The 16,115-nt window shown below is 41.8% G+C and overlaps 1 protein-coding gene across 2 annotated transcripts in view; it reads right to left on the bottom strand.

Annotated features, from left to right (window-relative positions):
* PITPNC1 (phosphatidylinositol transfer protein cytoplasmic 1) overlaps positions 1-16,115 on the bottom strand; it is a 178,295-nt gene that overhangs the window by 76,256 nt on the left and 85,924 nt on the right. For both annotated transcript variants that reach the window (XM_026654476.1, XM_026654477.1), the window contains exons 2-4: positions 13,227-13,375; positions 4,359-4,447; positions 3,876-3,883 (exon numbers count right to left, since the gene is read on the bottom strand). In XM_026654476.1, coding sequence (XP_026510261.1) covers positions 3,876-3,883; positions 4,359-4,447; positions 13,227-13,375 — 246 coding nt within the window. The remainder of the gene's footprint in view (positions 1-3,875; positions 3,884-4,358; positions 4,448-13,226; positions 13,376-16,115) is intronic.

Here is a 16,115-nt window from a genome sequence, read left to right as displayed (position 1 = left end):
AATCACTGTACTTCTTGATAACTTATTTTATAGATTAATTAGCAGCTGATTAAGTGACGCTCATAACTGGTCTGTTCTCAAAACTAGTCAAAAGCAGTAGGTCAATAATGGGACATTTAACAACTATCACTCTGGTGCCCTGATACTTGTCAACTGAAGTATTATATTCTCCATGAATCACTTGCTATAGGAAAAATAGTGTCAATGTGATAGATCATCAGTACAGTATTATTATTATGTTTTCTCTTCAATAACTGTTTTTCATAAACACTTCTGCACTTAGATTCTATTCTCATTGAAGTCAGTGGCAGGCGGAGGACAATTCTTTTCTGATCTCTGCAGGTTGATCAACTTATGCCACTTAAGCATGCTATTTAATGACCCATATTATCTTAGCTTCCACACTTATAACTATGGTCAACAAATTTATCAGTGGTCCAATTTGATCATGATGTGGTCAAAAAGTTTCCCAGCTGGTTTTAAAATTGCAGACCCAGTATTTAAATATTGCTTGTACTGTGAAAATTGACTGAAGAAGTATTTGAAATTAGCCTTAGTGTGTGATTGGACTGCACATGTGAACCAGCAAAAGGTCTGCTTGAATTCTGCTTATATTAGCTTTTTGTTATTTTCCCCCCTTCCCTCTATGTGGGTATCTGCAAACGTTTTGAGACTGATTTTCAGTGTATTTTGAACACGAGACAGATTTGTTTGGACCAGGACTGAGTCATACAGTATTGGTGACCAGGTTGATTATTTGTTTATTTTGAAGCTTCTGTCTTGTTCTCCACAATTTCAGCTTTCACTTTGAACAGGTCACATGAGTATTTGTTCTGTGCTCCTTATTGGCTAACAGGCACAGCAGCCCTGTTCTAGAAGCCATTTTCACTTGGTTTCTCAGAGAGAGAGAGAGAGAGAGAGAGAGGTTGCTTTTCTATTAATTCTTTTTGATCCAGCTGGACAAATGCAGAAAAGAAAAATCTCCTCTGGATCTCTGCATTTTTTACTCTGGCAGACAAAGACCTATTAAGCTTACACAATTACCCCTGTAGCTTGGGACAGTTTTTAGTATTTAATATTTTTGCCTTACAAAATTCTCAAACTTGAGTGTTGTGGGTGCTCAGTCACTTTTCATCTAGGTGTCTAAAAATGTCTTTAGTACCTAACTCTTGACACCTAATTATGAAAATTTGGGCAAATACCTTTAAATGGACCACTTAAATTGGACACAATAATGTAGGCGATGGGTAACTATTGTTCAACATAACCTCATAATACTTTCTGTGTTTTCCATTCCTGTTTTAATGCACCTAAGCTTCTACAAGGGGCTTTCTTCACTTTTCTTGGAAGACATTTTGTAGTAGTTCCATTAAGAAGTTTTGTTGATATGTGCCTGAAATGTTCTTTGCTTAATTTTGTCCCAATATTCCAAGCTGTGTCTCCTGGCATCACCCACAACAATTACTCCCTCCTCCCCACAGACAGTTGTATCCACTCTTAGTTATTATTTAACCAAATTTTACATTTACAATCCCTTTTAATCTTTCTTCATAAGTTAATCTCTCCAGCCCCTTGATCACTTTTTATTGCTCTTCTTTGAAGTCTCCAACTGGTGAGTATCTCTTGTATGGAAGTTTACAGAACTGAAATCCACGTCCTACCTGTGGTTCTTACCAGAGTTGTGCAAAGAGGGACGGACCATAACGGACCATAACGTCTCTGATTCAGATTTGCTGTCTGACTAATAATAACACCTAGCTTTTATATTCTGTGTTACTTTTTTTGGGTGCCTTATAGCATTGCATTTCAAATTAATATATAATTTGCGGTCTGTTATCACTCCCTAGGCGCTTTCAACATTCCCAACTGTTTCCCACTCACTAGTATCTTTGCTTTGGGTTATCATTCCCCAGAGGTAGTCACTTGTGTGTACACAGGTCTTGGTGATTTATTGCAGTTGTTTTCTCCAGTTGGCTCCATAACATCTTCCTTAGTCAATTGCTATTAGGAACATGGTTTAGATTTTTGCATGGAAAAGGAATTCTTTTTCTCTATAACAAAGACTGATCCAAAAGCTCACATTTAATTTAGCACATACCCATTAGCTGTTCTCTTGGTAGTTTTCTCCACTATTAAAATTATCTACTTTTAACAGGTGAACAGTTAATGAAAAGTTTTCAGACTGTAAAATAGAGCATAGGTAATGAATGCCAATGCCACATTTCATGATGTATGTCAACTTCCTTACACAATTTAGGGAAAAGTTCTGCTCCCAAATCCGCAGTGCAAGGAGATGATCCTCAGCTGGTGTAAATTGTCATAGGCCCATTGAAGTTACTGGACCTGTGACAATATACAGCAATGAACTATCTGCCTTCAGATCACTATTGTTGATTCTGCCCTCATTCCAAGTGTGGACTACGACTTATGCCCATAGGAATATTGTGCATGATACAAATGCAGAACATACATAAAAAATCTGCCAGGCAACCTGGTGAGTAGAGTTTTGCACTTAAGTTTTAACTAACACTTTCCTCTGTTTACCCTACCTACCTCCTGCATGTTCTCAGCTCTGCACCTCCTCCCAGCTGTCCCTGGATTTCTTCTTTTCCACTTTCATCACATTAATCTCTTGCTCATTTGAAAAATGCTGCGTAAGTATTTTAAATGCTGGACTGTCAATATAGAAGGAATGGTGTAAAAGGGCATGCTTGCCCCGTAGTGCCTGCTGATGGCTAGTATGGCAGCTCTGCTGAGGCCTGCCTCAGTTTCCCCTTAACTCAGACTTCCTTAAAGAGTCCACACAGGCCAGATATTCAAAATATTCCCCCTTCTGGGGTCCAATTTATTAAGACCTGTACACAATCTTTCAAAATAGACTCAGACCTACACTCTTCACCCCAGTTTCAGCTGGACCCTGCCACTCTTCCCTGAGGGTCCATCCTCTCTTTTAAAGTTCCTTTCTTTTGCCCCAGTCCCAAGCTGGGCACAACCCCTGCTCCCTGAGGATCTGTCTTCCCACCCTCTTGCTTGGAGTTTGGCCTTCTCCACAGGCCTCCTCACTGACTCAGGGCCCTGCAGGAACCATCCTACTCCCTGCACTGTCTGCAGGCATCGTCTTACAACCTGCAGCTGTTTCCCCCTTTATAAGGCCCAGGTGCTTTCCCTTAAGCCCTGTTGGGCACCAGTTAGTAAGTCCAAGTGCACTGGACCCCATTCCCTCTTAAAGTAACTGTGACAGATGGGTTATCCTTGATCTTTGCTCTGAGGGTCAATCTAACTCAGGGCAGGATCTTCTCAGTTACAGGACCCTATGTCTGGAATTTCCTCCTTGAGGACATCTGCCCATATTTCTCTCTCCAAGACTCAACTAAAGGTTTTTCTATGCAGGCTAGTACCTCTGTAACCATTTTGGTCTCTATTCTTTTGCCCAGCTCTGTTTGAGGGAATGGTTGGTTTTTCTGGGCATTGGGCCCAGTTTTTGTTTAATTTTGACTACAGATGGTACAGTTTCCCAGATCCTATACCCAGAGACAAGCACTTTATAAGTGTTAAAAAATAAAATAAAATCTGTCTCTTGTCTCCAAGTAAGAACCAGGACTTTCAAAACTCTGCCTTTTTATAGAAACTTCTTTTCTGTGACAGCTACAGTCATTACCAAGTTATCAAAATAAGTTAAATAATTTATAAGAGCTCCATAAAACACTTTAAATTCGCTTCAATGTTCTTGAACAATTACATAAAATAAAGTTCCAGGATCAAACCTGCTCAGCATTGGTGTGGCAGGAAAGGAGCCAGCTTTGGATTTTACCTCTGGATTTTACAAAGTGATCTTATTTTCAGAATTAAAGAAATAAAGAGTATGGAAAACTTACTGTGTATTCTGGTCCCAGTTTGTCCATTGGTAAGAGAAGGCAAGAGAGAAAAAAAAAGTAGAATAAAATAACGATGCAAATTATTTTCACTAAATGCAAAGGTATATTAATAATCAAAATAATTGGATTGAATAAAGTACTGACTTAGACTTCACTGTGCAATCCCACTGGAGTCTATGGGACAGCATGGAATACAAGTCAGCATGATATTTAATATTCAGTATCTAAAGATCTAATGCAGAAATTTAAAAGGGGAGAAGGTAGCATAGGATAATGTTTGTTTTTACCCATCTATAGTTTCTGCATATTACCTATATTTCTTGGTAATATTAACTGATGAGAAATAAAAATACACGGTGGTTAAACAGGAATTGTTCAAATATTTTAATGTCTGCCTCTAGGTATGTGGCATGCAGCCTTTAAGGACAGGCAAGACTATCCACAATAAACTTCCAATGTTTTCAGTTTGCGTTGAGTACTTACCTGTGATTGTATATGGGTAATAATTCCAAGCCTTCTCTGTAATGTAAAATATTTTGGGAACAACTGCTCTGGCCCAGCTAGGTAGTTTGCTGCAAAGAAAGGAAATCCTAAATTAGAATATTTATTGACTTGTGAGAACTGTAAGACACTTTCTAATCATGCTCACAATTTGACAAGTACTAAGCAGGACCTACTAACACTAAGGGCTCGTTTATGCTACCCGCCAGATTGGCAGGCAGCAATTGATCCAGCGGGGGTTGATAGACGCGATAAATAGACCGCTGAACGCTCTCCTGTCGACTCTGGTACTCCACCAGAACAAGGAGCACAAGCCGAGTCAATAGGAGAGTGTCAGCTGTCGACTTACCGCAGTGAAGACACCACGGTAAGTAGCTCTAAGTACGTCGACTTCAGCTACGCTATTCACGTAGCTGAAGTTGGGTATCTTAGATCGACCCCACACGGTAGTGTAGCCAAGCCCTAAGTCCTCACACAGTAATATCTGTAAGTTATGTGTCCCTTTAAATCTGCATTGAAATCTCACTTTAGCCAACTCCTGACCATTGGCCATTGCACTGCCACAAATGTATTCATTCTTTTGGAGAGAATAACTTCCTTTTACACTTCTCTAGCTAAGGAGAAGATTCAAAGTATGGGTTTGTGAATTCACAGCCTTGGTCATGTGAGGAATCAGCACAGGTAATGAGATGCAGTGTGTACTTTACACTATAGTATTCTTAGCATAAGGAGACAGCCTTTATCAAGAGTAGTGAGCAAGTATAGTAAACTGTCCCAGTCATTCTGATTTTGTTACTTCTTCCTAAGGAGTTTCTTCCTCCATATTCTCTACTGATGCATAAACTCTTGTATTCCATTAACCCCAAATCCTATGAGACAGGATTTTCTGTGTGCTAATAATACTATGTAGCAATTATGAAGAGTTTTATATTCAAATTAACTATCCCTCACTAACACCTTTGTGAAGTTGGGGGTATGTATTACACCGCTACCTCGATATAATGCGACCCGATATAACACGAATTCGGATATAATGCAGTAAAGCAGTGCTCCGGGGGGACGGGGCTGCGCACTCCGGTGGATCAAAGCAAGTTCAATATAACGCGGTTTCACCTATAACGTGGTAAGATTTTTTTGGCTCCCGAGGACAGCGTTATATCGAGGTAGAGGTGTATTATGTCCCTTTTGCAAATGGGGAAACTGATCCAGAATGATAAAGAGCCAGAGTTAGAATGGAGGACCTTTGAGTTCTAGCCCAGGGTCCAGTCTGCCAGGCAATTTACCAATACACTGGCTACAATCCTAGTAGACTAAGAAAACCCTTAGATAAGGGGGGGGGATGATTTTTTTGTGGTTAAGAAAAAAACCCTGCAACCATGAAAAAATACCTGACACAGTGACAACCCAGTTGGAGTGATGACTTCTATGGGGTTGTACCAGGCAAAAGCCAGTGCAGCATTCAGTCGCTATTATCTGTATTATTGCAATGCTTAAGAGCTCACTAGGTGCTGTACAAACACAGAACAAAAAGACAGTCCCTGCCCCAAAAAGCTTACAACTAAGTAATTGCTTTTGAATACTCACATGGTAAGATAACCACCATGATTAGGCACTATCCCTGGCAGGCTAGAGTCAATTTTTGTACTAGCATCTCCAATTTGTGGAGCTCAGGGAACCACGAGTTATTATGGAGTTGACAAACCTTGGTTTTAAAGGGAAGGAGAGTTTATATACATTTGCTGCTCAAGTATTCCCTTGTGACATCAGCTTTAGCCACCAGAACTGGTGGTGACAATGATGGGGCACTGGCCACCAGGAGAGAGGCAGAAGTTTGGAGGTGATAAATAGAAATACTCTTCAGGGCTCCATTTAAAATAGTTTTGATCAGACCAGGGGCATGACAAAGATCATGTGGTCTTAGATGGAATCTGAACTGAACCACAGCAAGTAGCTTCTGAACTCAATTATCCAAACGTAAGGGGGAAATCAATTAAGTTCAACTGTTTGTGAGTTGGATAATTGAGGGAATTTTCAATACCACCGCTGCATGTCAGGGATAACAGAGGGTTTTGGATAATTAAAGATTGTTTGATCAAGATTTTGCTCGATATAAATCTTTGCATTTGTGTGGAAGCCAAAATGCAGAAGTTACCACACCTAAAACCACAAGTTTTCACGTAAACCAGAAGTTAAGTGCATTGACTTTTTCGCCTTCACAATGACATTGTCCGAAGGCTTGTTTTTGCTTACCCATGCTTTTCTTGTACAAAGCCCTAAGCAGTGGTTCTTGGAGAACAAATTACATAACAAAATTCATTCCGCACATGGGTGGGAAAAATTAGAGGGAACACTGGATGCTATCGGTCTCTCCCAGAAACAGGAAGAAATCTGTTTGTTTGAACTTGATTGCCAGATCTCTGGAAAGCGTCTAGAACCCCAGCAGGAATATCAGGGAGGAAGAAACTCCAGGGAGAGGCCCTTTGGTTGGGTTTTATAACTTTCTCACAAAATCTGCACTGTATTTGTTCAGACTTTGTCACTAGGCCACCAGACTGAGGTGAGTCTGGGCTCTCCAGAGAATGAAAGTAAAGGAAGGTCTGTATTTTTGTTTTTAAAGGAGCTCCACAGCTACAGTCTTGAGTGAACCCCTAGTCTGATGCAGAGTCAGGGTATTTATGTATCAGAATAAGTTGTTTAAAAGTGTCCAGTCATGGCTTGAAACCTACATTCCTTGTTCAAGCAAAGCACCCATTGCCCCCAGCAGGAGAAATGACTACAAGAACAGGACCTTTAACTGGTTTTCTGTCTCATTTTGACCCTGACGGAAGTATCTTATAAACAAATCCTCAACCAAGTGCCACTTCATCTCCATTTCATTTTAGAAGTGGTGGTGCGAGTCGAGTGACATCTCTCTGAAATCCACTTGGAAGAAAACATGGGCCTTGTTGTTCACTCAGGGAACTGGGTTATGGGATTCTAAATGTAAGTGTACTTTCCATTTGTTCTGATATCTGGAATACGTCAGTATGGTAAAAGCTACTTCCTCTGCCAAAGGCTTGGCCTTCTCCACAGTTTGCTTTATACAATGGAAAACTAAGTGTGACACACTATCACTGCTATTATGAATGCCTCATTTTATTGCTGACTCAACTCCCACTGAAGTCAATGGCAAAATGTCCATTGATTTCAATGGAAAGTTAAATTGGGTGCTTTGGATTTGGCTGCCTAGAGTGCAACTATAAATTATCCTGCTTAGATTTTAATTTTAGTTCTTCAGCAGAAAACCGGGGCTCTTTTTTCCTGAAACTTCTACAACCAGTTAATTTGTTCTTTGAAAAATTAGCTGCTACATCCAATGCTAAATTTGATACTTGGCAGTTACAGAATCATAGAATCATAGGACTGGAAGGGACCTTGAGAGGTCATCTAGTCCAGTCCCCTGCACTCATGGCAGGACTAAGTATTATCTAGACCATTCCTGACAGGTGTTTGTCTAACCTGCTCTTAAAAATATCCAATGATGGAGATTCCACAACCTCCTTAGGCAATTTATTCCAGTACTTAACCACCCTGACAGTTAGGAAGTTTTTCCTAATGTCCAACCTAAACCTCCGGTGCTGCAATTTGAGCTCATTGCTTCTTGTCCTGTCCTCAGAGGTTAAGGAGAACAATTTTTTCCCCTCCTCCTTGTAACAACCTTTTACGTACTTATCAGGGAACTAATTTAGCAGAAGGTCTCCCTTTACTTTCCATAAAAATTCTGCTCAAATAAGTTGGACTCATTTTAGGTAACAGAGATAAAGGAACACTATATGTTTCTATAGCATTCTTTTGTATCGTCAATTCAATTAGTCTAAGCACTATATTTTGACCTCTTCAAGGCCAGAGGTACCTCTGCAAGGCCAGAGGTACCTCTGCAGTGCCCTGCTAACAATTTCTCCCTCACAGGCCTGCTTAAACAAACCCCACCCTGGCTTTTCTTGTCCATTCATCACCCTTTCTCAGGGCTCTGAGTTTATTCACATAAATAAAACTCAAGGTCCCAAAACACAGGCCATTGGTTTTAACCTCTTGTCAGGTCACTGCCAGGCTTTTCCTGCCTGTAGTCTCAGTAGGGAAACCCCATGCCCCAGATCTTTCTGCTGGAACCTGCTCCCTGTCAGCAGTCTCCAATTCACCCTGCTCCCAGATCTTCCTGATTGGGGCCTTTCCTGCTTTGGCAGGCCCGTACCCAGGGCCTACCTGGCTAGAGCCTCAGGCTTCCAGTTCTGGCTTCCAAACCCCTCGATATCGGGGTCTTCCCTGGAGAAGGCCTTACTTCCTGCAGTTTTCTGCATTTCCCTCTTCCCTGCTGCCCTTTATAGGGAATTACCTGATCCAACCCAGGCGTGCCTCTTTAGAAATCAGGGTTTGCTAGCTCCAAGCCCTCCAGCCCATCAGGGGCAAGCCGCCATGTTACAGTGCTGTTTATAGTTGTAGTTCTATTTAAATTCAATACGTTTGACTTAAAACACTTATGTTACGGCCCTAGCTGAGCTCCCCTTTGTGGACGCCAGGCTGCTATTCTGGACCCAAACCTTTGGCTCTCATGAGTTTTAAAGCTTATTGAGTCTGACCAGTGTTCAGCCACTCCCCTATGTCTGGCTTTTCAGGTACAATACTGGGATACAGACTGCAACGCTGGTACCCACTCCTGAGTCATGGGGCCCCATAGCCCCACTGACCTGCACCCCAAGACCACTGTGGACTTTCCCAGTCTCTGAAGTAGCTCTTGCATATCCCCTCCAGAGCTACACCCTTGTGAGGACTCTAGATTACTGCTCCACCTTTCAGGGAGTTGGTGACACAGACTTTGCCAAGGCACTTTACATCACATACAAGTTAATCACAGACTAAGCATAAGAGATATACAGATCTATGGAAAACCAACCAACAAACACCCCACCGCAGTTCTTGACTCCTTCTAAGGGCCCTTTGGCTCTTGGTCAGTGTCTTCCAGGGAGGCGGGGATTCTTCTGCATCCCCTCCTGCCCCCTCCTGTTGTCAGCCAATGGATGGCTGGTGAGAGCCAGCTCAGAGCAGAATTTGTTCTTTTATAAAATTCTAGTCCCCTCTGTCAGGTGACCCACCGTTGCTTCAAGTCCCTTGTCTGGTGATTGGTTGCTTGAAGTCCAGACTGGGTAAGACTGGTTCCTGTGGACTGCAACACGGTCGTTGTTTTAGGGTGCTTCCATCTGAATGGAAGATCATCCATGTAGATGACCCTTGTTTGCTCTCCAAATTGTTAGCCCTCTGCTAGATACCAGGATTTTCCCTGATACCACCTGGATGTTTCAGCTCCAAATGGAGGCTGAATTGCCAAAGTGAAGACTCAGCAGCACACATTAACAATCAAAATGGAGTTCACAAACCAGAATGGAGTTTGCAGATTGACAGACATGTACTAATCCATCAGAACGCAACATTAGCAGAACTCAGTGAAGGCTTCTGTTGCCCTAAAATGTATTATTGCCTCTCCTGTTGCTGATAACTTACAACACAGCAATCAAATGAGTTATCCAGGAATGACGGATGTGTGAAACATTCTCAGAGAAACCAGGTGAAACTAGACTACTTTCCAGCGTTGCAACAAATTTGAGTTTTAGACTAGCTCCATTGCAAAATTCACTATAGTTCTCGAATATTTAGAGAAAACCTCCATCTAGTTTAGAACACCCAGATCTATTTTAAGCTGAAACCACCCAAAAATCACAGTTGTGCTTGGTAACTTGTGCTCAGAAGTACTATGAAAACACGTGAAAGTCATCAGTTTTTACTGAGTTCAGAACCCAAAAACTTAAAAGCAAAACTTGCAAGGTACATTGAAACCCCAGAAATGTTGCGAAGTGCTGAGTCTGTGTTGATTTAGTTGTCAAAGAATACAGGAAAGCTCCAGCTGGAAAACAATGGGTCAAATTTAGCAGATTTACACCTTTTGCAAGCCCATTGATTTGATGACAACACTGCATCTAGAATGGTAACCTAAACCAGACGTGCTGGGTGGTTAGGTAGGAGCAGCTCAAACATTTAGAATGCCAAGAGAGGGTGAAATACTTGCCCCCTTAAATTTAATGGGCATTTTTCTGTTGTCTTCAATGGGGCCATGATTTCACCCTAAAAGTGAGGTCCAGGAGATATATTAAGAGCTGGAAGGGAGGGACTGGGCTTGTCAGTAGAAGGAGAGGGAGCAGTGAGTGGGTTCAGCAGTTAGGAAAGGGTTTAAGACTGGTTGAATCTGCTAACATTTTCCTATGTGGCAGCCATCTTGGACACTGATCCATATATTTTTGAAGTTTTTTGGCCTACGTAAACTTTATATTCAGTGTTCTGACAATGTCACAAATTACTGAATGCTGAATTACTGAACAGACAACTACCGGGCAAAAGAAAAAAGATCCTTTTATTGCTAATGTACGTAAATTGTTTTTCAGCCAAAGCTTCTAATCTAAATTAATGTCAGGTACTTGATAAAAAGCCAGGCCAAGTCAATGTGACTTTGGAATTGTTTACGCTTGAAGATATAGGGTAAAATCCTGACCCCATTAAAGTCAATGGGAGGTTTGCCTTTGTTCCAGCCCAGGGAGCCAGGATTTGACTCATAAAATCTAAGAGATGATATTTCTGAGCAATATATGAATTTGCTTCAGTCCTATACCTGTGACTCACAGTACTGATGACTTGCCCACAGAGCACCGTCTTTTATGAATGTAATTCATATACTGGTATTTATGGCAAGGCTTTTCCCCCCCCATTATAATGGAAACTGCAAACTAAAGTACTTATGGACAGCAGAAGTAGAGCAGTCACAGCAACAGATCTGCACTGGCCATCAGGCAGCATTCTAGTAAGACACTGACACTCTCTCAAGGGCACTTTCCCATAGTCAAGAAAGATATTGGAATCATTTCGTTGCAATGGATCAGATACGGTACTTTTTTGACAGAAAAAGATATCTCAAAGAGAATGATCTTTCACCTCCCCACAAAAATATGGATCTCACGGGGGGAAAGTGAAGGAGACAGAATGGACAGCTACCCTGAAATCTCTAAAGTCTGCATGAAGGTGCAGTGATCTGTCCTCGCCATTTCCCCTTCCCAGATGGAAGTAAACATCTCACATTCTTTCTCTGAATGGAATGGAGATAAAACTAACCACAAAGGCATGTGAATTTATTTGATATGAATCCTCAGGACAGTTTTTGAAAATGTGTTATGTTTGTGCACAGCATTTTGAACACGTGTGCATGCCAAGCACATTTGTACCAGCACTGATCTCCTATTCCGTGACAGATATTAAGCTTCTAAGTGGTGAATAAGGCCCTCAGCAGACTTTTTGCACAAGAACAATTATTTGTAGGCGTGGAGTATTGCTGGTCATTCTGTTGTTAGGCTGGGGAAAGGTCAGATCTGTCAGGATTCCAGAACACATTGCAATGGTGTAATTGCCACAATATTGCTATATCTGCTTCTAAGGATCACAGTGCAGAGAAGCTCAATAAAGAAAATGGGCCTAAGGGAACACAGAAGAATTAGAAAAGCAGCAACATTCAATTAGATCAGTAGTAATAAAAAACTGCAGCAGATTAAGGAATATATTTCATACAACAGAAATATATAGGTTTTAAAATTAACACTGGCCTTTAAGTCAGTGTGGAAGCACTGACCCCTAACACTTTAATTTCAGTTGCAGAAAAGACATATTCTGCTTTAGGAAATGATGGGGCTGTCGGGAAACAAAAGCAATTTTTCTCATCATGTCTTTAAGCCTGTCACTTTGCTGCAGAAGGTCACTGATGTACAATTCTAGTGGTCATTCATAATGTCAACTCACTTTGCTGAGACAAATCTTTTGTTACCAAAATGGGTCACTGGCCTTGTGCAGTTCTTATGAAGTAGTGCTCAATCTTGCTGCATCAGCACCCCAAGGGCTCACTGCTACCCTAAGCAATTCTCTGCTAAGTGTGGGGCCAGAGTGACTTTCTGCATGCTACTGATGTTAAACAGAGGAGACATGATTAACCTCTGTGCCATTTCAGGCAGGATTAATTTTAATGCACCTATTTGATTTTAGCTGAAGATGCTGATTTGGGGTGTTAGGAAAAAAATCTATCTTTGATCTAGATTTTGAAAAGAAAATAACTTTGTTTTAAAGAAGAACTTTAAATGTGCTACATTTTTTTGCACTTCTATAGCACTTGCCGTCAGAGACTCTCACAGCACATTACAAACATTAATGAATTAATCTTCAAACACCTCTGTGCAGGAAAGAAGAACCATCATTTCAGTTTTACTGTTGGGGATGAAATGGAAGCACACAGCGATTAAGGGCATCCACAACCTTAATTAAAGTCAATGGGAGTTATTGGTGCTCCGCGCCTTGGGAAATCAGACTCTTCTGGACTTTCACAAGTTCACACAGCAAGCATGGGATAGAGTGAGGAACAGAACCCAGATGTAGTGACTCCCAGTCCATCTGGCACACTACGTTTCTTTTAATAGAGTCCCTTTTTGTTTTACCTATTTTGAAAAATGGGGAAGCGTGAAAGAAAATAGAGAAATGTGCTGATTTTCAACACAACCCTGCCTTCAGGCCATAATTCTTTGTCATGGAAAATGTGCTCTTCCAAATGTGCTCTTCCACTGTGTCCCTTTCCTTGAAGTTTCCAGTAACTGTAGTCAATAGAACACATTACATTTGAAACACAAAGGCTATTTCCTGAGAGAGGTGTTATGCCCTGCAAATCTTCAACACTGTGCATGACTGGAGGTTACAGCAGCATACTGTTCAGGGAAACAGCTGCATGGTACTTGCCTGTTGAGATAGACCCGTTTTTCTGTTAGCTGACCATTGCCATGATTTGGATCTTCATAGGGTTCATTCTGCACGACTTCCACGCCCTCCCCTCGGTCACTCTGCTCATGGCTATGCTTACTGATCATGTACAGCTGTCCAATTCTGTACTGCAAAACAAAAACAGGAGCAAATGTATTAGCCATATACAATGCATGAGTATCCACAAGCCAAATGTCAAAGGGTTATACAGGAAAAATTGCAATTTAAAGGTAGTGAGGGGAGGGGGAATCACTGCATTGAGAACTGCTAAAATGATCATAATAAACACTATAACTAATAAATAAACTACTAAATAACAGTGATACATCCATAGTGTCTTCTATCCAGGGAAGATAGTACTTTACTCAAAGTACTTTACCAAGATCAGTCACGTGGTACATGATCATTGTCACGTAGGTAAATTACATCATGGGAACCTTAAAAATGTAAATGGGTTTTAACCATAGGTGGGGGTGAGATGGATCAGAATAAAGGCCTCAGTGTTCTGGAAAGATGGAAGTTTCTGCAGGGGCAAGGAGTCATGAAGAAGTTGGTGAAGGAGACTTCATCTTTGAAAGCCCTTGGCATACCTCTTTAAGGATTTGTAGCTATAGAGCCAGGTCCTCAGCTGGTGTCATTCAAGGTAGCGCCACTGAAGTTAAATGAGTTATGCCAATTTACAGCAGCAGGCCCCTAAAATACCACCTGCGTCCAAGCCATCAGGGCACCTCACTGTCATAAGGGGACCGATTTTCTTCTTCTAAGCCAGATATCAAAAGGCAAGCAATATCCCGAGGAGACTCCCAAGTTTTTTGCTTATAAGTGGAGAGATAGGCAAGGCACTCCTTTTAAACAGGACTAGACAGCTGTGATTGTAGAGGTGCCAGAAAAGGCAGCCTGGTAAAAAATTATATGGACACACATATATACCTGGCAGGAAATGATGACCTAGCCATGATCAGTTGTGACCATAAGACATCCAACGGCCTCATGATGGTCTGTGTGAAGCAAGCTGGTGGTTTCTGCCCAGTTTCTAGTGGATAAATGTCCACATCACAATACCGCCACCACAGCTTACACCCTTATTAGACTCCTCAGAGAAGCCAAGAACTAAATGGGTCCTGATGACTGGCCTCCACTCTTTCTGCTAGAGGTCCTTGAAGGTCAGTCGTCAGGCACTCTGGACAGTCAGTTTGGGGAAGCCTGCACCAGGGCCGGCGCACCCCATTAGGCGATGGCGCTACAATTTGGGGGACGGCGACCGCGGCGATATTTCGGCGGCGGGACTTTCCGCCGCCTCTGTGGGGGGCAGCATTTCGGGGCGGGACCTTCCGCCGCCTAGGGCAGCAGAAAAGCTGGCGGCGCTCCTGGCCTGCACTGCCACCCTGCCTCTGGTCTATGAATGAATCAAGTTTGTCAATCCAGCACTTTCTACCAGCTCCAGAAATTCACTAAAGAAGGTTAAGAACTCATTGATTTTCTTGAATGAAAAGGTATTTTTTACTATCAATCTCCAAACTGGTATTTTCTGAGCAAGTTTCATGATTCTGCTCTGAGTTTTAAAAAAATGTCTTGTACAACTGACAGATTCATTCTTATTTCACTGAGTTTTATAATTTCCTTTTATTTAGTTTTCCCCATATTTTTCTGTCTTTGTATTTGTATATTTTGAAGCATAAGAGAATAGTTAAGAACCAACAGTTCCCCTTTGACTTTATTGTTTAATGGATTTTTTAAAACTTGGTTACCTCTTTCTCTAGGGTAGCTGTGATAGGAGGACTAATCCCCAGTAAGAAACACATCAGACGTCTGACAAAGAATTCCAATGTATTATGAAAGATTTTTAAATGATCTTTGTGCCACGTTGTTGATACACTAACTGAGGTGCTTTCATTACTAACAATTAAGTGCTACAGTATGTGTCTGATATACTCAAGTGCTAAATAGCAGGGCTGGTGTTTAGTATTTGTGTACAAACTATTCTATTATTATTTCAAACAGTGCCTACCACAGTCTCCCAAGATATCAGTTTCGGAGACACTATGCACAATAGAAATTACATTACTGTGCAGTATTGGAGATATTAACTCTGTTCCCCTGGACTACTTTCTGTCATGGAGAACTGCAAATTAAAGGTCTGATCCTGCTCCTATGGGAATCAGTGGAAGTTCTGCCTTTTATTTCAACAGGAGCAGAACTGGGTCCTGAGAACAATTTCAAACAGCAGCCAAGAGAGAGGAGGAAGGAAGATGCTAACATTGCAGTTCTGGGGGGAGCTTTGATGGAGGCTTTCCAAGTACAAGCTGTACTAAATTTAAAATGTATGGATTCAGAAATGTCTGGCAGAGTCAGGTGTATGTGCAATAATTCCCTAGGTGAAGATAGGATTTAGTGCCTCCTTTACCCTGTAGCCATCATTCTCTGCTGCCTCTCTTGCACCTGTCAACCCAGGTCAGCAACTCTCCTATCTTCCTGTTTTTGTAAAGGATGGAACTTGCACCCACCTATAGAATTTCATCCTTCCCAAACTCAATCCCAGTTTCTGTTTTGTGGTCCCAGTGTTGCTTGATGCCACAGTGCTTTAAAACAGTGTTTCCCTAACTATGGGTCCCAACCCACCAATGGGTTGCAGGAAGGTTCTAGATGGGTCATCACGTCTGGCGCTGGACTAACCTATCACTGGACCCTGATAGAGGGGTGGCTGGGCCAAACCTGAGTGATGAAGCAACCCTGGGTACCAGGTTGCAATGCCTGGGGCGGGGAGCTAGACCCAGGCCCATGGGACGGGGAGCTGGACCCAGCCCCATGGGACAGGAGCCACTGCTGTGGAGTGAGTACAGGATGGGCTTGTTCTTCAAACCCCTCTGC

This window comes from Terrapene carolina, unplaced genomic scaffold (assembly GCF_002925995.2).
Source record: "Terrapene carolina triunguis isolate 2854851 unplaced genomic scaffold, T_m_triunguis-2.0 Scaffold192, whole genome shotgun sequence".
NCBI lineage: Eukaryota > Metazoa > Chordata > Testudines > Emydidae > Terrapene > Terrapene triunguis.
Note: the sequence above shows the minus strand (reverse complement) of the source record. Positions and strands in the feature narration are given on the sequence as shown.